Here is a 23,992-nt window from a genome sequence, read left to right as displayed (position 1 = left end):
AGTTGAAAAACTAAAAACTCTAATCAATGTGAGTTATTAGGATACAAATATGAGAGTTCTGGAATTAACATTGTGCTAGGCAATCTGACAGACGGATTTCTTTCACTGAACAGATCAATAATGATAATGGTATTGAGAATAATTCACAACTACATAGAACCTTAAGGTTTACAAGGTAGTTCTCTCAAAATAATTCAGTATTGTTGGTGGGTGGGTAGTAGGCAGTGTGATTATCCCCATTTTTTATGGATGGGGAAACTGAAGCTCTGAAAAGTTGCATGACTTAATATGAGTGACACAGCCAGTAAGTACCTGAGGTAAGATTTGAACTCAGTCTTCTTCAATCCAAATCCAGAACTCTTTTCACTATATGCTAGAATTTCAAGGAATTGGTACCTTAGAGATCCTCTAATCTAATGTCCACATAAAACATCACTATCTTTTACAACATACCTGAACAACTGCCATCTGGACTCTCCTTGTGCATTTCCAGTGACAATAGGCTCACTATTTTTGAAGAGCTGTGTTAGGAAGTTCTTTCTTACATTGAGATAAAATCTACCTCCTTGTAATTTCCATCTATTGGTCCTATTTCGACCCCTTAGAGCAGGCAAAACTAGTCTGATTACTCTTCCAAAAGACAACCTTCCAAATATTTAAAGATAAAAACCATATTCAAACCAACTCTTCCCTTCAGGTCAAATGACCTCCTCAATTCTTTCAATTAAGTCTCATATAGAATATTTTGTTGCTGTTGTTGTTTGATTGGATGTTTTGGGGGGGTATTTTTTTTGTTTTTTTACCATTCTAGTCAACTCACTCTGGATAATCTTTAATTTGTAGATGTCCTTCAAATGCTGTGTCCAAAATTGAGCAGAATACTCTGGGTATGTTGCAACTGGGGCTAAATACAGCAGAATCAACAACCTCTCCCACTTTGGATGGTACATTTCTACTAAGAAGAAGTATAAAGTATTTTGGAGACATAGACTAAGCCTCAGCTTTCAGTACAACAGAATTGGAATATAGCTGATATTCAGGCATCAAATGTTTGGGCTGACCAATCTTTGGAAAGCCTCATTTCTTTAGACAAATACATCCAAACAAAGACCTTTAGACCACTTCTCATCCTGTTGATGATAGAACCCCTTTTCTCCCTCTTTCAACACACAGAGAGGAAAATCTTGATTCCAAAGAAGCTTCTGGAATCATTCTGAAGTTCAAACCAAGGGCAGGGGGAAGGGAACAAGAAGAGTGGGCTCAGTTCAGATGGGGTACATTTCATATCTCTCAAAATCAGTTTCCTTATCTATAAAAAGGAGTTGAAATGAATGCCAAACTGTATAAATGGAAAACCTCCTTTTCCTTAGCACAAAGGGAGACTACTAAAGAAGAATGGTGTATACACTCTTAGACACAGTAACTTTATTCGGTCTTTTGGCTTAAAAATCATTTTTTTGTTACAAAGTAGGGTTTAGTATGGGGATATGGTCAAGGATAAAACGATGTAAAAACAAAATTATTCTAAATAAGTAAGAAGGCTGGGCTGATCTCCTCAGTCCCTCCTATCTGTAAAGCTTGCAAAACCTACAAAATGGGTTCACCATAAGGTTAGACAAATAGTTTAAAAGGAACCCTATATACACCCAGAATATTCATTAGACCCTATTTTTTATACAACAGGTAACACTTCCCCCCCACCCCAGTCCCCCCAGCAAAGATCTTACCTCAATGGCCAACCTCCTCCACTCAACTTTCCAAAATGAAAATATGCCCTGTTTCAGAGAGTCTCGGTGCAGCTAAAACAAAGACTTTAGGCTCCAAGAGAATATCCTGTCCTTACAACTTGCTCCAATTCTCTAAGCAGGAAGTCCAAGGCAACTTCCGAAAGGTCCTTCCAAAACAGGCAAGAAGAGCCAAAGTCTACACTAAGTTGCCATGATATTCAGGAGCAAAAAAATTAATTCACTAGTTAAATATGATCGTTTCTTTTGGCTTCTGGAAGGAATTTAGTAATAAGAAAAGTTTAGCAAAACAAAAAAAAAATAAAGAACAATGATAGAAATTTAATGACATATGTAGTGGCATCTTAGGACACAGGATAAAGGTTCATCTATCAGGAGAGCACAAGGTAAATTTTGCCCCTTTTTTTAAAAACAAAAACAAACCTAGGTTTGAAAGCTGCTGATTAAGAAAAAATGGAAGGTTTGAAGAATCTCGGTGCAGTTGAAGACTAAGAATCTACCCTGGGGCATAATAATCCATCTTCCTCATTACCAACATCTCTTTTTCTCCCCTGCCCTCAGATACATAATGAATGACTTCCTCTGTATGACTTCATTACTCATTTTGTGAGATTGCTTATTAAAAGAACAGAACCTAGATCCAAAGCCTTTGTGGAACACATCTCTATCCTTCAAACTGAAGAGGAAAATACCACAAAGAAATTTTAACCAAACCACCTGAAAAGATCCAAATCCCATCAACATCACCAGAGCAGCTAGGTGGTGCATTGGATCAAGAGCTGGACCTGGAGTTCGGAACACTCTAGCCTCAGACACTTACTAGCTTGTGTGACCCTAAGCAAGTCACTTCACCCTGTTTGCCTCAGTCTCCTTATCTGTAAAATGAGTTAGAAAAGGAAATGGCAAACCACTCCAATATCTTTGCCAAGAAACCACAAAGGGTTAGACATGACTGAAACAACATGACACCATCCCTCACCTTGAAAAAATCAACATCATCTGTTTTCAGAACCTTCTTTTCCTTCAAAGCTCCCAATTATAGTTTTAGAAATTTCATGAAATGATATATAATACACTGACTACAAAGGAACAAAAGGATTTTATCTGTAAGTGCAATGGAATTAGACTGAGCCAAAAGCTCGCATACATCTTGGCACCCCACCGACAATATCCAAAGCTCTGTTCTACAAGTCACAAGTACCCATTGCTACACTAAATAGACCCTCTGGTCATGGTAAATTTTACTTCAGTTCTGTAAAGTCAGATATCAATGCCAAACATCTGTGGCTCTCTGTATTTTTGAGGGGGGGCAGCTTGGTCATCATCTTCAATCACTTATTAAGTGCTGACTGTGTGCCATGCACTGTGTGTGCTACACATTGGGGGGGGGAGATACTAAGAAAGACAAAAAACAATAATCTGGGTCCTTGAGCTCAACAGGCTCTTCTAAAAACAACTCTGCATGCATGTGATACTATGTCTATATCTGCATATATTTGTGTGTATGTATGTATGTGTATATATATACACACACACATATATGCAAGTATGTGTGTGTGTGTGTGTGTGTGTGTGTAGATAAAACCTCCTCCTTAGGACAGAGAAAGGGGGACTACTAAGGAAGAATGACATATACACTCTTAGATAGTCACTTTATTTGGTCTTTTGGCTTAAAAATCTTTTTTTGTAACAAAGGAAGGTTCAGTAGGGGGATATGGTAAAGGATAAAACAATGATGTAAAAACAAACTTATTTTGAATAAGTAAGGGAGATCAAGAAAAGTCTGTTGCAGAAGGGAAGATTTTAATTGATTCTTGAAGACAGCAGGAAAACCAGGAGGCAGAGGTGAAAAGAGTTGCTCCAGGCTCGAGGGACAGCCAGTGAAAAGGCACAGATTAGTGAATCTCTGCTATTTCTTACCTGTGTAACCTTGGTCAAGTATTTAACTTATTTGAGTTTCAATTTCTTTCCACACCTGGAAAATGAAGGGGTTGGACAAGATAATCTTTATGGTCACTTGCAGCTTTGATAATATTAGCAAATAAAAATAATTCATATTTGCATAGTTCTTTAAGGTTTGCAAAATGCTTTTCTCACAACAATCCTATGAGGTTAGGTTGTACAATGTTTACACACATTTAACAAATAAGGGAACTGAGATTCTGAGAAAGTGATTTGCACCCAGTTATAGCATTATAAAGTATCTGAGGTGGGAGTAAAACCAAGTTCTCCTGACTTCAATCCTAAGGTTCTATCTACTGCTGCAGATAGTGCTACAATGAACCAACAAACATTTAGGAAGCACCTACTATTTTCTAGGCACTGTACCAGGTGCTGGGGATACAAATACAAAGAATGGGATCATCTTTAGTTACAATGAGCTCACATTCAAGTGGAGGAAGTAGATATATTTATTCTTTTTATAAAAACATGAAGAGAACAAATAAATCAGAGTGCTACCTCGGGGTGATTACTCAAGCTTTCTTTCTCAAAAGAAAATTATTTTGTGATCATTTCAACTGTCCTAGCTGCAGTAAGATTTAATTCATTTTCTTATGTGCAAACCTTTTTGTTGGAAAATATTAGTCCTCTACAAAACCCATATTTAACTTTTGCCAAAATTATTTAAGCTGATATTGTCAATTTCATCTCTAAGGTCCCCTCCAGCTGTAACGTCTATGAATTTGTGAATTTTTCCCCTAGAAAAGAAAAAAATCTTGTTTATGAAGGACAAATTATCGAGTAAAACCACTAGAGAGTAACACACTCAGTTCTCCAAGAAATGGGAAATTAACAGCAACAAAGCTATTCATTACAAGCAACAAACTCCCTGTTCTATGCATTGCCAATAGTAGCAAGAGCAAGGAATAACATGTACATCCAGGATCGGAACTTTTATCACAAAATATTCAAAGACCCAAACCACATTGGGTAGCTCCTCTGTGAAGATTTATGAAAGGGCAGGGACAAGAATCATCCAGATGGATGGATTCCAATTTATATTAGGGTAACCAGAACCCAAATCCCACAGATGGAGACTCCACCAAAGGAATGGACTTGCCACTGACTCAAAGAACCAATGTGTCTTTTGCTAATTCCTGATACTCATTCTAACATTTAAAATTTCACTTATATTTGATTTTTAAACTAATTATGAAATCAGCATTAGAGAAAAATAGAACTCTGTAGTTTTATGTCAATGTTATCACTAATTATATTTTCAGCTCCTTCAACTCTTAACCACAATCATCTCACAACAACAACATTTTTTTAAATTTAAAGTGTCAATTCCAATTTGCATGTTGGGCCACAGACGGGGCAAGGATATGGCTATATTTGTCAAATACTTGTTAAAACATGAGGCAATCAAAAAGTTCATTTGTCTTGCTCTCACTGACAGGCGATTCATTTAGAATTTTTATATTATCAGAAAGAGATAAAGTCCTCAAGTGCCAGAATTACTGCTTATTTTGGAAGAAAGGCAAGTGGCTGCAAAATAATCCTATTCCAGGTTTTCAATTCAAAGATGGCATTAACTCATACACTAAAACTCATGAATTAGATCAGAAACCAACACAGCAATTAGGAAAGCAGAAATCAACCAAGATTTGCAAAGAGCATTTACCAAATTGGGAGAGCAAAGGAGGAAGGATTTTACTGAGACTAATGAGAAAGTGTATTTGTATATAATGTACTTTTGAATATATATTCAATATATTGATATTATTGAATTCAATTCAGACAATATAGAATTATTGAATTCAATAATATTGAATATATATTAAATCCCCAGATTATAATTTAATAAGAGAGTGCATGTTGGCAGATTTTTCTTGCAGGACCATGAAGTGACTAAGAAAACCATTAACTAGTCCATAAGACAAAGATATTTATTGACACTTAGAGTCTCTCAGTATATAGATTTTACTTCAGTACTCTAATGAGGTACCTTAAATTGAGGCTCTGAGGTGAGTCAGATCTGATTAAAATCATGAATCTGTTTTGAGAACAGACCGAGTTTCCTTTTTTTTTTTTTTTGGCAGAACATGACTTTGTTTACCTGCCTGAATAATTTGGGATATAGGATACTGGTAACACTTCTTATATATCAATACTTCCTGTTAGGGTCTATGCTCCAGGAAGCAGACTCCATCTTTGGGCCAGTGGTTATCAAACTTTCTTAATTCAGGACCCCTTCCCTCTTAAAAACTATCGAGGATTCCTTAAAGAACTTTTGTTTTTGTGGTTTCTATCTATCATCATTTACCATATTAGAAATTCTAAGTTTTAGTATTATTAGAAAAATAATTCTGACTTCATGGACCTCCTAATCTTGGACAAGACCTTGAGAACCACTAGGCTGGGCTATTTCCCCAAGATGAGGGAGAGGTACAAAATTAGAATTTTCTACCTTGTTAGGGGAAGCTTTATAAAGCCAACTACAAAAGATGCTACCTAAATTAGGTTTCCAAATCAAACTATAAATAGCACACTGTTTTTTGCTTATTTCCTCTGTCCTAGGAATAACAGACAACACTTATAAAGTAAAAAGGTCACATTGATAGTAGGGAGTGAAATAGAGACAGTGAATTGACACTAGCAGTCAGGCTTCCAATAGGTATTTCCTGAGATGGAAACTCTCCTGTGACCTCATGGCATTACAGAGGCACAAGATTGCTCCAATGTTTCCCCACTGGTCATAAGTGATCTGTGAATGATGAAAATAAAGAGGGAAGAGGCAATCAGGGGATAGCTAAATCAAGCAACAGGGGTACTCTTTAATGTGCCATAATGACCAAAAGTCCAGGCAGCAGACAATTTAGAGATCCAATGAAAGAGTCCTTTTTTTACCCTTAACTAACTTATTAAGACATTTTTTCCCAAACCCTCCATACATTGCCAAGGAGAAAACCCTATCCCACACACCCCCTAAAATTAGATGGGCATGAGCTATTGGTTTGTGAACATATATAATAAACCCAGAGTGGAATCAAGAAATAGTGCTTATAGGGAAACAGGGCATGACAAAGCATTGCAGCTCCCTGCCTCACCAGCCACAGTCTGGCGAAGTGTTCACTGTAAAGTCCTCTGTGCCTAGGCTCCAACTATTCTAAAATTGGTGTTAAGAGTCTTGGGTTGGCTTTGGTTCAAGCCACGTCTTGACCTTTCCTTATAAGAAGACTGTGTTCATCTTTACAAACCCTGCCACTGAAGTCAGAAAGCATATATAGCTGCCCCTTTGCGCCCGTCAAACAGCAATGCCGCCAGATGCAATTGGTGATTGGCAAGGACCCATTTCAAATGTACTTGTACATCATCGAATGCTCAGAATTACCACTCCCCAACCCATATTCAATTTCATTCAGCAAAAAAGAAGCTAGAGACTTTCCAAAGTGATTACAGAATTGGGCTTGTTGTCATCTCTGACTCTTTTACAACAACAATCATATTTAAGATTCAATCCCAGCCCAAATGTAATTAGTCCAGTCCCTGATATCTATCTAGGTGTGTTGCTTTCTTTCTTAAATGTGTGCCAAGTTTCCATTTTCATGAAATTAAATTACTATATAAAATGGCCTTAATGATGATTAATTAGACTGTATAATGAAAAAATTAATTGTGTTTTTATTTAGAGCATTTATATTTTACAAGACTCTCATCACAAACACCTCTCCAAAAAATGTTATTAGGCAGTTGTAAAAATAAAACCCTGTGGGTTTGCTGTGGTTGGTACTTAAAAACAAAATAGCTAGTTAGTTTGGAACCAGAGGGTTAATTTTAATTCATTGAATTACCTGCTGAATGCTACCAGAAATTGTAACCGGGTTCCCCTGCTGTATAAATTCTGGTATCTTTTCTGGAATTCCATACTGAGAAGAGAGGACCCAGATCCCAAGCAAGGTTGAAAATTGGCAATGCTTTTTTTAAATCTTCAAATGGCTGCCCTCAGTGATCTTTTCTTGATCCACATCACTCTGCTTCCAGGAGGAATTGGTCACTCCACCAGCATGCTTTAGGGGATTCTGTGTGCTTCCTGGTTTTGTCAAACAGTGCTCTGTTGAACAGAGCTGCCTTCTCTGGATCTGATGCCCAGGTAGGTTAGGGAACTCTGGGAAACTGCCTCTGGGACCACACTCAAGTGAATACATTCCAAAATGCAGCAGTGGTGACAGTCCACTCAACACCAAAACTCAGCATAATATACAGTTGTGCATGAAGACCTGGAACCTGTTTAATTCCTTTCAGACATCATCTGCAAGCTCTGTTCTTCTCATCCAAAACCCCAGAGTTCCACCCACTTTTCAGTGAATGAAGCACAGCAGGAACGGCAGCCCCCCTATGGTGAGCATTTGTTATGACTGTTCAACCAAATGGGGACAAGAGAAATTATAAGCGGTCCCTTTGCTTGTTAAAACTTGAGGAACTCGACAACGGGGGCCTCTGAGCTTTTCTGTTGTGTTCTTCCACTTCCACCCTCAGTTTCAAGGGGAGAAACGGGCCCTTTGGTCTTAGAAGTTTCTAACTTAACTTTTATCCTATCGCAGAAGAGTGAGAAATGTTAGGCACTGGACAGAGTCCACTCTTAAAGAGCCTGCAACCTTTCTATGCAAAACAAAAAGAGGTTTCCTTTCCTGGGTCTATGCCTTTTCTTTCCAAGGCTAAGACTTCAGCTGCTCCAGAGCTACTTATGATAACAGTGGTTCTTGGGCTGAATTTCAGAGACTTCCTGAGTTTAAAAGAAAAATTTGTCCCCTTTTTGGCTGAGGACTTTCAAATTAATTTATCCATGAACAGACACTATTTTCATTCATTCCTTCAATTAACCCAAGACTTTTTGTTCAGTCTATATCCTGCTGAGGTTGGAGGAGGCAAAAGAAGGGCTGATTTATCAGACCTAACAAATACTCTTAGCTTTATGTCTGAAAGTCAATCACCAAGGAGGAGGTACAAATGTCAAGGACGCTGGTGGATTTGCAGGGAAACTCACCCCATACAAGACATTACACACAATTTCACACTAATGAGGTTAACATGATTACTTCATGGGTGACATACCCCATAGGTGGGGTCTGGAGAGCAAATACCACATAGTACATACTAGTTATTAAATTGTCAGAATATCTTCCTTATTCTAGTCCTTTTTGTAGACCTGAGAGACCACCCCAGAAAGGTTTACAGCGATTCCAGTAGGATTTGGACTTGAAGCAATTCTTACTGCTTCCCCAGCTAATCTACCTGTAAACTGAAGAGGCAATAAACGGGATTTAGGATAAAGTAGGAAAATGTGAATGATCCAAATGGCCACCTGGCCAACACAAGTGCTGGCATAAAATAGGACATACACTAGAATTCATTGAACTAAATAATTTGGGGAATCATAGATATTTAGAAAGTAGTCTCATGTTTGTAAACCAAAATATTTCCTGCTTAATCGTGGTGAGGTGGGGGTGAATCAGATGTGAGGAAAGATGGGCAATCAATAAAACTGCTGAACTGAACCAAAAGGGACTATAGTACTAAGAAATTCCTTAGAGTCACTTAGCCAAGGGATTCGACAGATTAGGCAACAGAAAGGTTTCCTGTGCTTCGAGCCCATGGAGGGCTCTACCCCAATAGTCCTAGCACCTTTTTGACTTGTTCCCTAGCCTTGGAAGACCTGCACCCAGCACATACCCTCTCTACCCCTCTGTTTCTTTACCCTTGGAATGGCAACTAGAGAAACAGTTATGAGTGATTACGATAAAAGCCTATTTGCCCCTGGCCAAAATACAAATGCTGGTTGATAATGATCATTTTCCAAGCCCCCGTTTTACATTTCTCCATTAACATTCCAGTGCCCATTTCTCAAGTTCCCAGGCAATGGGATGGGGTTTGATGCCTGGCTATCCAAAAGGAGCTGTGGTTTTAGTAAAATCTAAAACTAACATGTTGAGATGGTGGTAGATCCCTTCACTCCCAAAGAAGATACCTACTCCTGCATCTCATTTCATTTTGAATTCCAGGTGGGGCATGTTCTTTAAGACATAAATACCCAAGGAATCCAAAACTAAGGAATGTATTCTTTCCTCATGCTTGGAGGATAAAATGTTCTCAGTGTCATGACATGAGATAACCCTTCCCCAAATCTCCCACTAAATTGGTTGGCTGGATATGACTGGCTTGGTTTATTTTGCCATCACCTACCTACCAATACCCCCTAAGTCTTGGGGATAATTAAGTTGGGTCTACCTTTCTGACTCTCTGACCCTTAAAGAAAAATAGGATAGAAGCGGGGCAGGGGCGGGAATTAATGTGGACTCAGTGAGATATTATTATTTGTTATAACTATCAGCACCACAATAGCTTATATTTGTATTATGCTCCCAGGTTTGTGGAGCACTGGATATAAACCATTTCACTTGATCTTCTAAATAATTATGAGAGACTTAGTAGTAATTATAAGAGACTTAATAGCAAGAAAGTCAGACTCAAAGACAGAAAGATATGGATTCCAGACCTGCCTCTGCTATAAGAAGCTGTGTGGCCATCCTTTAATCTCTTAGTGCTTTGGACAACTTTCTAAAACCTTAAATTAGAAATTAGTCGTGGATCAGCATCAGTGGGGTGTTTCCTCAACAGGAATTCTGCACATGGATAAATCACAGGGCTAGATCCATCCCCCCCCAAAAAAAAATTTACCTTGGTACCTTAAGAAGTAGAATTTTCTATCTGAGGCAGGTGGTTGCAATGATCTTTAACCCCCTTCTGTTCCAAAATTCCTATTTAGCAAAACTCTTCTAGCTTTTTAGTGACTGACATAACTGTTGAAAGTCACAGGGGGTAAGTGATCAACTTTGTCATTTTAGGTGGAATATTTAAAACATGGTCTTATGCAGGGCTGAGATCATGTCTGAATACTCAAGCTTACAAGTGGATTGAGAACGCAAGGTTCATTTATAAGTAGGTTGTTTGAAACAGGGAAGGAATTTTCCTGTATCAAGTGTTACATTTGGGGTTAGGTTCCCCAGAACAGCCCACAAAAGCCTCTATAACCTAAAAAGTGCCTTAAGTATAAGTGCCTACAACACTAATAGTCCTAAGTACCAGAGGTAACAATGTTTCTAGGGAGAAACCTATTCAAAATTCCAACTGGGGGTATTCCAGGAGCACATTCCCCCACCCACCACTGCCACCTCCACTACAATCTTCCACCTCTCCCAACACCCAATGCTCAGCAGTAGGAATAGAATTTACCCAACTCCAAGTCATTAACTGCAGCTTCTGTGGTGTTAGGTGGCAGTAATTCAAGGGGCTAGAGCAGCTGAGACACTTTTCAATCTAGGCCAGCTCCCTGTCACCCCCTTTCCTTTTGAGGAACCCAGTCAAGGTTTAAGGTTCTTTTTCCTTTCCACTGCCCAGACCTAGAACTTCCAATGAGGAAGCTCTTATTCCCTGGCCCATTACAAAACAGAAATGCACTCTCACAATTTCTTTGACTTTTCCAAATGCAGTCTCTGAAGCAAGTGTGCATCACTTTTGAGGTTCTGTAAGGGCTTTCACTGCAAGTAACAAAAGGAAATGGTATGAAAAGGCTGTATCATCATCCCCTCCCAAGTGATAGATCTTTGGACACACAGGGAAGTAAATTATCTGCCATTAAGAGGATCACCCAGACCCAACCCTTGTATGGGATGGGGGAAGGGGGGAAAGTCAGGGGTCAAGATGGAGAATGAGGGCCAGGGATGTCAGCAGTGCAGCCAACAAGGTCCAGCTAAGATCTTAACTGGAGCTTTAGGGATCAGCAGCATTGAGTGAGAAGGTGGTTGAGCCATGAAGATTCATCATCCCCTCCTGTGTCTTATTCCCTTATGGTATACCAGATCTGCTGCAAATGTGTCATTCTGGATGAGCACTGGTCTAAGGTGAGAATTGGTAACTTCGGTTGGGGGAGAAGACACTAGGCACACCAGAGACTGTAGTGGCACAGTAAGGGAAAGGAAGAGAGGCAAAAAAAATAATAATCAGGGAGCAACTCAGAAGGAAAATTCTGATGGTAAGTTGAGCGTATAAAAGTAGAGAAATCCTGTGTATCATCTGGGAGGAGGTCAACCAACATATGATATCACTGTGCATGTAACTTGTACCGTAAACTTGTTTAACAGTTGGCATATAAAGTTTCTCTAGGTCTGGAAATACATTAAAGCCAAGCATCTCAAATGAGTTGTTCCTGTGAAGCAAATAGTAAAGAACCCCTGCATTTGCTCCCTAATTTCCTGAAGTGCAAGAGATAAGTATAATTTAATGTCACAGCATTAGACTTATCAAGAAGGACTAGGTTCCAATCTCATCTGCTTTGAACACTGTGTATTCGTAGGCAGGTCAATTAAAATGAACATCTCTGTAGTTGTTGTTCAGTAGTATCCAACTATTCATGACCCCATTTAGGATTTGTTTGTTTTTTGGTGGTGTTGGTTTGTTTGTTTTTTGTTTTGTTTTATTTTGTTTTGCCAAAGATACCAGAGTGGTTTGCCATTTCCTTCTTCAGCTCATTACAGGGTGAAGTGACTTGCCCAGGGTCACACAGCTAGTAAATCTCTACAATGAGATTTGAACTCTAGAAGATGAGTCTTCCTGACTCCAGGCCCAGCATTCTATCCACTGCACCAGCTAACTGCCACCTACATTTCTACGGGTCAGACTCTTATCTAAAAAATGAGACAGGGATACTGACAGAGCCTTCTTCATTGGGTTATTATGAAGCTTACTTGAGATAATGTAGTTAAAGTGCTACATAAATGTAATTTTGTTATTATTGATGATTCCAACTGGAGACATGTTTCAATAGATTATAATATTTAATAGATTATGATACATTGGTTGATTATACATATGATAAATTGGATTTCATTCAATTAAAATAATTTATTAATCACCCACTATGTGTAAAGTCATTGTGCTAGCTGTTGAAGATGCAAAGACAGATAAGAAGCTGACAATTAATTGGTGGGGGTCTGACAGGAGAGTTGGGATATATATATATATATATATATATATATATGTGTGTATATATATATATATATATATATATATATATATATATATGAGAGTAACTGTGATGTCAAATGTGATAACAAGGGAAAAGCTCAGGCACAGTGTTTTGATGATATCTCATGATCAAATAAGAAAACATATGGAATATATGTGAAATGTTTTGCAAGTCTTTAAGTGCCAGATAAGTATAAGCTTCTATTGTACTTGTTTATATGAAATTTGAGGAAAATCAGTTCGGGGAGAGAGGATTTTTCAGAGGTCTTGAAAGAAGAGAAAATGCTTCATGAGGAGGGAAATGCCTTAACTGGGGAGAAGGACAGGAAGACAACCCATTCCGGGCCTATGGAACTTGGTGAAAAAAGACTAGGAGAGAGGGCAGGATTAGAATGGGGGACAGTCCTAAAAAGTACAATTTTCCTCTGACTGCTCTTCTGTCAAAAAACTGTAACAACTCCCCCAAAAGTCAACATATTCCCTACATTTAACCATTATTTTATGTCACAAATTCCAATTTGCTTTGTGGTTTCAGTCACTTGTCAATCTTGTAACCCTCAGGAGAGGTCACACTGAATACAACATTCAAAATTGAAATCACTGAGAGAACATCACAATCCAAAACTCTACCAACCTCCAGAACAATGAATATGAAAAAATACTATTCACAGACAAAAAAAAAATTCTTCTTCATGTGTCCCCTCCCTGAAACCCAGGTTGAGAGAAGAAAAAAATCCCATCAGAAAATGTCCATGATCTGGTTTTCTTGAATTTAAAGGCTTTCCTATTTCAAACTCACTTTCAAGTTTGAGGATCAGTTTTAAAGTTTCTAAATTTCAAGATCTTTGTGCAAGGTATAGGGAGATCACATCTGCAACTGAAACTGCAAACTGGAACCTTTTAAGGATAGTTTTATAGAAACTAAGAAATTTCTGTCCAGTGATTAACGGCTGATGAAAATATTTCCATTTCTCAGTTTACTTGAATACCAACTCTTCTGCCTGACGGGATGTAGCACCAGATTTTGATGTTGGGACTTATGGAGTCTAAACAACTAGACTGGCTTGACTGACTAAGGGGAGCTTTCTAATTGCTAATCATATCTATTGCTATGGATTTTAAAAACTGCCACCAGAAAGAAATATGTTTATCTTATGTTTTATTTTTTCAACCACCAAACTACTTAAATTATGTGGCTGCTATAGTTTGGCAATTTTCATTTGGGCAAGCAACTAAGGTTGTCCATCTGAGCTCCTTAGTGCATTGGTTCCACCAAGAGTGTGAAATATCTTTATCTGCAAAATAAAATCATAGTTTCAGTGCGGCTGTCAGTGCTTTATTGTGGCCTCTTTCAATCAAAGGGGGATTAGGCTCATCCCATCCAAGATTTGTGATGCACATCCTAACTGCTAAAGGCAACAAAAATGCTTTGAAAATATGGTATTTGCAAAACTATTGAGCAGTCATTAGTTGGATTCCCATGATCTAATGCAGGGAAGGCTTTAACTGTAATTGTAAACCCACTGAGGGCTTAGGATCTGAAAGTGTGGACCACTGTAGTCAGTTGCTATAAATTTAATTCCCTTGGCAGACCCCAGTTTCCATCAGACAAATCTCTTTTAAGAGAAGTCACAACCCTTAACCAAGAACAACTTCATGTCCCAAAGGACTGAAATGATGGAATAAGACAGTGACTGTGGACAATTATAATCCACCCCCCTAAGTAAAGTTATTAAACTACTGAAAACACAGGATGGAGAGTTGGATACACTTAAAATGCATTGCAAACACACAAAATGACACAGGAGTCATTTTATTTTCCCTATGGGACATCCCAGACAAGTTTCAATAAGAGATGGAATTTCCTAGCCCTAAAACTGATGATTAAAGTTTTCTGAGGTTATTTACCGATATCATGCGGGGAGGAGAGGGGGAGAAGAAGGGGTGAACAGTGCATGTGGGCTATTCTTTTCTATAGTCTTGCCAGTTTGTGTGCTGATGAACTATCTGAAACAATCCAATTCCATGACTTTGGCAGGCCAAAAACAATCATCTAGCAAGTAAAAGCACAGGCAAAACCCCCCAAAATGTTTCTTCGTCCAATTAAGCCTAGGAGGTCACAGAAAGGTGTCTTGACTCTCCGAGGAAGGTCTCCTTCTACATACTCCAATGCAACATGTTTGTCCTGGTACACATTGAGGTTATTAAAACTCCACCACCACCACCACCACCACCCCACCCTCTATTTTCTTTCAAATGTGTTTACACTGGTATAAAAAATACCTGATTGTATTCAAAGCTGTTCATAACATAAAACTTACCCAGTCAGAGATATTAAGTAGGTTCCTCTTCTCAGGTTTTGCTCCAGATCATTATTTATCTACTTCCTTAACACAGACCTTTCCATTTTTTCCAACTTAGAAAGAAATTAAGATATTTGAGTGTATCTCCCATGCCTAACAAATATAGCTCATCTACAGTGGAAGATGTACAACTGAGACATACAACTGGAGAGTTATATGCTGTTTGTTGTCTTATTTTTATACACTACAAGCTACTTATGATTTCAGTGATGGAGGACTGGCCCAACATTCATTTTTATGGACTAGTTGTATGTAGTCATGTTATATCTGAACTCATGTAATAAATTGTTTTATGATAGGGCTCAATTATATTTGTTAGATATTTCATTGATCACCACATTGAGCTGCCAACTGATTTGACAGAAATATAAAGCCCTAAGCAGGGAGCACTAGGAGTTAGGTTTGGCCTGAAATGTCTTGTCAAACACATTGAATAATTGCTCCACTCTTCACTCTGCCTGTGTAAATGATTTAATTCACAATGTATCATATTTTTACCGACACAAAGGAACATCCAAATGACTTCTTTGGATTGGAGAAGCATTGGTTTTTTTGTGGTCCTCTTTGAAAACGAAGGACAAACATTTCTTGCTGTATTTACTGATAGCATGGGTTGCAATCATACCGAGACATTTTGTGCCAAGACAATACTTTTTAGTAGAAAGTCAATTAATGTTTTTTATTTCTTTAAACATATTTGAAATTAAGCTACATAAATTTGCCTTTTTCAATATAAACATATGCGTATATATATATGTATATATATATATATATGTTTACCTCATGTATTCCTCCATTCTTGGGGAGAAAGGAAATAACATGAATTTTAAAAAATGCTCTAGGCAAAACAAATCCGAATACACACACACAGAGACTTTCCACAATCAGCTAGCTAACTTAGTTAACTTCCCCATAGCAAAATTATTCAGAAACTAGTTCGGCGGACTCTGAATTTGGTCGATCACGTAAGCACTAGGATTAATCTGACAGGTTCCTAAGGGTAAAAACAAGGAGCTAGGTAAATTATATTAAAGTGAAAAGTAACAATCTCAAATTGTAAGCAGTGTCTTGAGGCACAGGGACCAAGATTTGATGTCAGGAGCTGAATATACTTTGAGAAGCCCTCAGACCTTCAGTCTGAACCTCCACAGGGGGTATGAGGAAGTGGCAATTCCCGTCTGCTTATTATCTGGAGTCTCTAAAGGGACCTATTCCCAGGGAAATAACGCATTGGAATTATTTCCAATCAGCCTGATTAATGGGCTCATTTCCTGCTCCTTTCAAGTCCTGCCCTCAAATTCACCAAGATAGGAGGAGAGAGTTTGACCCCTTGCAGGGAAAGAGGAGAGACTCTCTTCGGACCCCTCTCTGTTCAACACTTCGAAGGACAGCATATAATTGACAATAGGAAAGGTCCTAGTAGGTCTTACCAGTACAGGAATGCAGGGGTTTGGGTCGGACGATGAGTGAAGGGCACACAGAATAGAGGGAAAGTTTCTCAAAGTAATCGCAGGTCTCCTTGGAGAGGATCTCGTCGATCATGAAAGTCTTGTAGCGCCGCCTGGCTGCTTTGAGCTGGCCGGGCGAGCTCAGCCTCAGCTCGGCGTGGCAATGCATGGTGAGCCCGGGTCGAGCGAGCGGCCAGCCGGCCGGAGCACCGCTCCCCAAAGAGCCAAGCCGGACAGCAAGTGTGGCAGGAGCGTCTTCCGGGCGCGAGGGGCGGAGGCTGTGGGGCCAGACCCCCACCTCCTCCAGCAAGCTCTAAGGGGACAGACAGTGCACCGCTGCGCTCGGGCTCCGCGCGCACTGCGGGGAACAGTGCAGCGCCCGCGCGCTATCCCTCTCTCCTATACACACCGGCCGATAAGCATCTTCTCGGGAGCCTTTTTGGGACAGCTCAGCTGTCAATCACGTCGTGTTTCCTGCACTGCCTAGCCCGGCTGCATTGTGTTGCTGCTCCGAGCAGCAGCGTGGGGAGGGCCGGCCAAGAAACGCGAGCTAATTACCCCCCACCTATCTCTGGGACTCTCTGTGTCTCTCTCCGCCCTCCCTTTCTCTCCTCCCTTCTCTCTGCCTTTCTCAATCTCTCTGCCTCTCCCCGTGTCTCTCTATTTTAAGATACTCATACAGCTGGCATTTTTTTCTCCTCCTCCCCCTCCTGGGAGAAACTCCAGGTGTGTGTGTGCATGTGTGCGCGTGTGTGTGTATGTATGTGTGTATTTATGTCCGCGCACGCCTCCCCCCAGTAGCCTTAAGTGTAATGCCTTTAAGGAAAACTCCAGGAAGCAAGCCTTCGCCCCAACTCCCTTACTGCGCCTCTGACCATTTCGCCCTTTTCTTCTGAAGACCGTTTCTCCTGTCTCCAGACAACCAGTCCCAAAGAACAAGCGGCCAGGGTTGTCTTTCCTTTTACCAGTCTCTAGAAGGAATACTCGTATCCTTCTGAGATTACGGGAACTTTTGGGGAGAGAGGATGAGGGGGTAGGGAAAGCCAGTAACCAAAAGCTGAGTTTAGAGACTGCGAAGTTTGTATGTTACGATGTCATCATGCTTTAGAGCTCTCGAGGTGAGTTGTTTGAAGAGTCAGCCCGCTCTTGCTGAGACTGGAGTTTTCCAAAGAACTGCTCAACTTTTCCTCTCCATCTCCTCCCGTCTCCACCCCGCGCTGACCCCGCGCAATATCCGTGGAAGATGTGGGAATTTTGGTGTTTTTCTAGGGCAGGAACATTTTGCAAAGATTTTCAAACTTTTCACTTTCGTCTCTTACTTCCCCCACCCACCCAAAAATATCCTTCCTCTACCCTTTGACGTAAGTAATAGAAAATAGAAAACACGAGAAATTTGTTTGGGATGTGTGTTTTAAAGCAAAAACATATGGAAATTACGGCATATTTTTCCTCTTTCTCTGAAACTGATGGGAGATGAGCTATCTCAAACTGGCTTTTGGGGGTTTTCTCCAGACTTGGGTGGCTGATGGCTGCACAGAGCATATTATTCTTCCACTGCCTTATTTACCTCCCACATTAAATTGGATTTGCTTTTGTTTTGTTGCAGGTAAAGATTTCCAAAGCTAAGAAGAAGTGTTTATTTTTCTTTTAAAAATTTATTAGCAATTCAAACTTTTTGTTTTATCTGGTTTGGGATGTTTCGTGTGTGTCTGATTTTATCACACACTCACACACACGCACACACACCAAACCTCTACTGGCTCTTGCCTGGGGGCCACAGATTAGTTAAATCGTCTTCCAGGAATCGTTTGCGCCAAACTGAGTAGGAGCGCCTTTTGTCCTTCCCTTCTTTCTCACCGGGATCCCCCTTCAAGAGCCGTTAGGCAGGGTCGGAAACAAAAATTAGAGTCTTGGTATCTGATTCATCCATCAGTTGAGAAAAGTTTACAATTACTTTCGGCTCTTCGTCGTGAAACAACAACGCACTATGGATCAGAGCAGACATGGCCATATAGATTAACAGCAAGTTGACGATTAAATTATTAATAGACAAACACTAAAGCAGGCTTACTAGTACACTGATAGACAAGCACTAAAACAGGTTGACGAATAAACTAGCAGACTGCAGTAATATGGGCTGATTAATGAATAAACTAACATCGCATGGATAGAAAAAGAGGCAATTGGTATTTTTTTTTTTAATTAAGGCATCAATAGACCAATAAGGCAATAGACAAGGAGAGGAGAACTGAGCGGTAGGTTTAAAATATGTTTCTGTGGGATTTTGGTGAGTGGTATGTTTCATTTTGTTCTTGTTCTCTGTTTGCAATGATTATTTCCCATTTTCTGTTCCAATAAATGCCGCCGAACGCAAAGTACTAACAACAAAACTGGAGAGCCCGGAGGGGTAACCTGTACTCTTAAAAAATAAAACACTCCACATACTACTGCCTTCCCTAGGGAGGCTGTGAGGCTTCTTGGACTAGGAGCCCCAGACCCTTCCTTCCATTTTTACGCAAATCCAGTTCCTTGGTCAAGGGCACCTGCTACTTGGAACCCTGGACGTGACTCTTCCCAAGAGTTTCTCTACGGAGGGAACAGTGAATAACCGCGGGGCTTGCCCGTAGGTTGCAGAAGCGATTCGAAACAACTGACCACGGAACTGGACTGGCCTAGATCGTGCGCCGGTGTTTGGTTAGAGTTATAGGTGAACGACTGGATACAGCAAAAAGTTAAAAATTTCGCTCGTCTCACTGTGTCTGTGTCTCACGAACAAACCAGAGTTAAGGGGCTTCTATTTGCCTTCAGAAAAAATGCAGACCGGAAGTTTCTAAGCTATGCCTTTTCTTTGGTCTATCCGCAGGACTGCTGCAGGCTGGGGACATAACAAAGAATCTGAGTCCAAACTAGTACCTGAACTAAGTTTCCTGTTAAATTTAGATCTCCAAACACAATGCCTCAGGCAGGACAAATCAAAATTTCAACTTTTTGTCCAGCTAGAGGATATCTACCCAGAAGTCCAGCATTATCACATCCATTTCCTCTCCCTGGACCCTAATCTCTTTCTTTTCCATTCTGTTTTTCCTTTAGTCTCTTCTTTTTTCTTTCCCCTCCTCCTTCCTTTCTCACTTTTTTCCTTCTCTTCCCTCCTCTTTTCTCCTGATCTTTCCTATTCACTGCTTCTCTTCCTTTTTTTCATTTTTCTCTTATCCATTTTCTTTTTTCCTCTTTCATTCATTTCTTCCCATTACCTCTTCTATTCTTTATCTTCTTCTTATTCCATTTTCCCTACTCCTGTTTCCCTTCTCTCCAGCTACTGCCTCCTTTATTTTTCTATTTCCTTCTGTTTTTTCTCCTGCTTTTCTTGCCTTTCTCATCTTTTCCTTTATCTTCTTCCATTTCCTTTTCATTCTCTTCCCTTCATCTTCCTTCCTCCTACCTCTTTCTCTTGCTTGACTCCCTTCTTTTCCCCTTCTTCCTCCTCTTTCTACCATATTCTTCCACTGCCCACCTCCTCACTCATCTCTTGACTCCTTCTCCCTTAACTTTCTCCTTTCTTTTTCTCTTTCTCCTCTTTCCTCTACATTATCATTCCTCTTCCATTCTCCTATCTCCTTTCTTCTTTCTCTTCCTTCTCCTTTTGTCTTCTTCAGAACAGTAGTTCAAATTTCATTCTCCCTAGAGATTGCTGCCTGTGTGTTTGAATAGGGAGGGGGGTAGAAAAGAGTTGGAAGGAAAGTAGTATAGACATGGCAAGGAAGAAGGTACTCTCCAATCTTATTCAAAACTCACTCCCATTTATTCTTTCTTTTCACTTCTCTCCTATTCCTTTTTTCCCAAGGAAATGTTATTTACCAGTTCTTGCCCCACCCCCTATATTGGTTTATCTAAAATCTGGAAATTTTATTTTAAATTAGCCAAGGGAAGGAGGCTGGCTTTGAATCATTGTAATTTTGTTCCTGGGCTTCTGATCAAGCACTAGGGAAATAGTTCATAATGACTCAAATTACCATCTTTTGCCAAGTAGAACTGAGTTGTTTTCATTATTAGATTTGTTTTAGTGTCTCTTTTTTCTACCTCTTTCTGTCTTCTCAGCAGGAACAGCTTATTCTTACCTTTCTCCTCCCTTGTATCCCCCTCCTTCCTTTTCAGCATCCCTTCTCCTCTTTTTCTTTTTAAGTAGTAATATGGTTTCTGTCTCACGAAGCACACCAGCTGTCAATCATGCAGGGAGAACTTAGGTGGGGTATAATTCCAAAATTAATGATGTGGCCGGGACAGCAAACATCTGCCAAGGGGACTCAAACCTTTTACAGCTGTTGGAACCACAGAGACACTTCCCAGCTTCCACTAACCGTGCCCTGGTGGGTACCTTTGGAACACATCCCCATAAACACACATAGTGAGAAAGTTGTGTCTGGTCTAAGCAGGCTCTCATCAAAAGGAGATCAGGGAATCTGCTTCCCCACTTGACACCTGCTTTTGCTATGAGTGGTGTTGGTGGTGGTGCAGAACCCAGCCAGGGAGAAGTACAAGGACACATTTACAAAATGCTAGGGCCAGAAGTTTTGAAGAGTGGAAGCTAAAGATTGAAAGTGCACCACCTTGCCAGCCCCTTCTTCTGAGGCCAACTACAGAATCCTGCATAGTTCTAGTAAACGCTAAATCAAACAAATAGAATTAAAGTAACAATAGTAGAAATAATTCAGTCAATCCAACCTTCTCAAAGACTATTTTATTTTATGTGTAGACATTTTTATTGAATCATCAAATTGGGTGTTCATCTGTAACCTCTAATCCTTTTAGAAGTGTGTTTACAGAGCATGGTGACAGTACAAATGTTAAATTATGAATAAAACAACCTCCTCCTCCCCCAAGGAGAGAAAACTGAACTGCATCTTGAGTTCTAGAAAAATATTTCTTACTAGCTTTTATTCAAGTCATTGACTTTTGCTTCCACAGCAGGTTGAAGTAGAAAGGCTAGTAAGGAATTAGTCCTGGGAAAGAACTAAAAACTTCTCTATCTTCTGAGTTTTTCTGTAACAAGAACATACATACGACCAAGAGTTGGCCAAAGTGGCAAGGAGGTTGATCTATTTTTAATGATGAAAAATTTATTTATAAATTCACAGAAAGAAAAATATTAGTTTTCACAACTCTTTATGACTTTGGGGTTTGTTGTTTTTGTTTTTGAAGAAAGATGAAATACAGTTTACATAACTAAGAGGTACTGAATATGTCATAGAGGTTGAAGTAGAAAGAATACTTAATTAGGAAGCAAAGCACCAGGGCTTCAGCCCTGGCTCTGACTTTGATTTTGGGCGAGTCACTCCATCTTTGTATGATTTCGTTTCATCCGTAAAATGGGGAAATTAGACTAGATGATTTCTAAATTCCTTCCCAGCTTTAATTGAGGGCCCTATGTTTGGACAGGTATTTATTCAGTTCTTTCTTAAAGGAACTTCTAAGGAGATAAAGCATGAAATTGAAATGATGGGAGAAAAAGATTATGTCTTCACAACACCTGTCATCAGAATAAATAATGAAAATTCAGTCAGTCACCCACATTTTCAAATAACTAGAAGTTCTGTGTCTGCTAGAGAAAAACTTCTTTTAACTTTTTATTTAACAAATTTATTTATTTTATTTTATTTAACCTAGATGCTGTGGCATTCTCTTATTGGTGATTTTGCCAACAGCATGTGTCTTGCTCAAATACCATGATTACTCTGCACTTCAGTTTCCCTACCTGCAAAACAAGGGTCATGAAACACGGCAACTCACTATTTAACCAGGCTGCTGTGGGAGTGTGGGGTAGGGAGATATGGTGGGTGGGCCAGTTTCATTCTGTTGCAAAACAGGAGAGGGAACACTGGTCCCTTCAGGATTGTGGATGCATTTAAAGTCCTTTGCTGTTTCTTCAACAATTTGAAAGATGTGTAATTTCTTCAGTATGAGTACCCCCACCACTGACCCAGATGCCAACTTCCTCCATGCCTTTTTAAATTTCACGAGCCAAAAAACAAAAAACAACAGATTGTCAATCTTGCAATGCTGAGTCTCAGACAGCTATCATAATGCAAGAAACGTATGGTGCTTGAACTCTATCCTGCTCTCTAGTATCTGTAAGAGCTGCTGGAACAGTTTTTGTTCGTTTGTTTTGTTTTTGTTTTGAAAAATCCAAGGTCTCCACCATGCCAAAAGGAAGCACCTGAGTGAAATTTTAGTAGGGGTCCTTTGTTTTTGGATTTGAATACATTTAGCTCTTGATTAGCAAAACTCTTTATAAAATAAGACAGTAGCTCTAAAAAAAATATATCCTAAGAAATCATGTGGCTCCCTAGGAGCTGAGTTTGTTGGCATAAAGAGTGCCAGATTTGGAGTCAATGGAGCTGTGTTCAAATTTGCTTACATGTATGAACTGGGGTAAATTATCTCAACGATCTGGGTTTCAATTTCTTAACCTATAAGATAAGGTGACTTAACTAGATGATATCTAATGTCCCTTCTTGCTATAAAAATATGATCCTATTTAGAATTCATTCCTTTCATCATTCAAACCTTCAAACCAACCCAAAATTAAGGAGGTATGGGAGCCCCCAATGTTCCTTAAGGAAAGATTTCTTTAAAAAGGAAATTTAGGCACAGGCAAAAGCACTTCTAGACCTCAAATTATGTTACAATTTGTCAGCTAGTGGTGTAGTGGATAGTGCACTGGTCTGGAGTGAGGAAAACCTGAGTTTAAAATTATGCCTAAAACATTCAAGAAAGACCATTAGTTAATTAGCTATAAATCTCTCAAAAGGATTACCTTTTAACCTGTTAATTAACTAGGTAAATCCCTTAACTTTCAAATCACTCACATGTAAAATAGATTCGAATGAAATAATCTCCAACGTCCCTCCTACTTTTAAAATGCTATGATTTTATGATGCTATGAAATGACAGAGTCTGCAGGTCATCCCTAATTGCCAGTTAACATCTGGCACCTAATACTACAGACTCAGCACATCTGTACATGTCTATCATCATACCTAAATAAGCTTAGAAGGATCTGCTTTGTTCATAATTCTTCCAATGTAAACAACGTATGCTGATGAAAATACTGACATGGGATCATCTGCACTCTTTAGATTATGCATTGCCCAAAATTTCCCTTGCTTTTTAAAAAATAAAAGGATGATTCCATCAGTGTTCTCAAATCTAGTATCAGAGTTTAATTTGAAGCTTGGTTCAGGGCACCTTTCTTCAGACTCCTTGCTAACAACAGGAGAAGTCAGACTATAAGGCAGCTTTTTAAAGATAAGAAGAGATCATTAGCTTCATGGTACTGTCAATGACAAGAACATATTCTATGTTAGCTGGCTAATGGAAAGACTTGTGAAATCAAACTGCCTTTTGAGCACAAAAA

The 23,992-nt window shown here is 39.4% G+C and overlaps 1 protein-coding gene across 1 annotated transcript in view; it reads right to left on the bottom strand.

The window, feature by feature from the left end:
- BARX2 (BARX homeobox 2) overlaps positions 1–17,338 on the bottom strand; it is an 80,252-nt gene extending 62,914 nt beyond the window's left edge. Inside the window, exon 1 of the mRNA XM_069079879.1 lies at positions 16,564–17,338. Within this exon, the coding sequence (XP_068935980.1) occupies positions 16,564–16,750 (187 nt within the window). The 5' untranslated portion in view covers positions 16,751–17,338. The remainder of the gene's footprint in view (positions 1–16,563) is intronic.
- Between the last annotated feature and the right edge of the window lie 6,654 nt (positions 17,339–23,992).

This window comes from Petaurus breviceps, unplaced genomic scaffold (assembly GCF_028583685.1).
Source record: "Petaurus breviceps papuanus isolate PSGF00001 unplaced genomic scaffold, PetGlider_PUasm1.0 91133, whole genome shotgun sequence".
NCBI lineage: Eukaryota > Metazoa > Chordata > Mammalia > Diprotodontia > Petauridae > Petaurus > Petaurus breviceps.
This window is presented reverse-complemented; position numbering and strand designations above follow the sequence as displayed.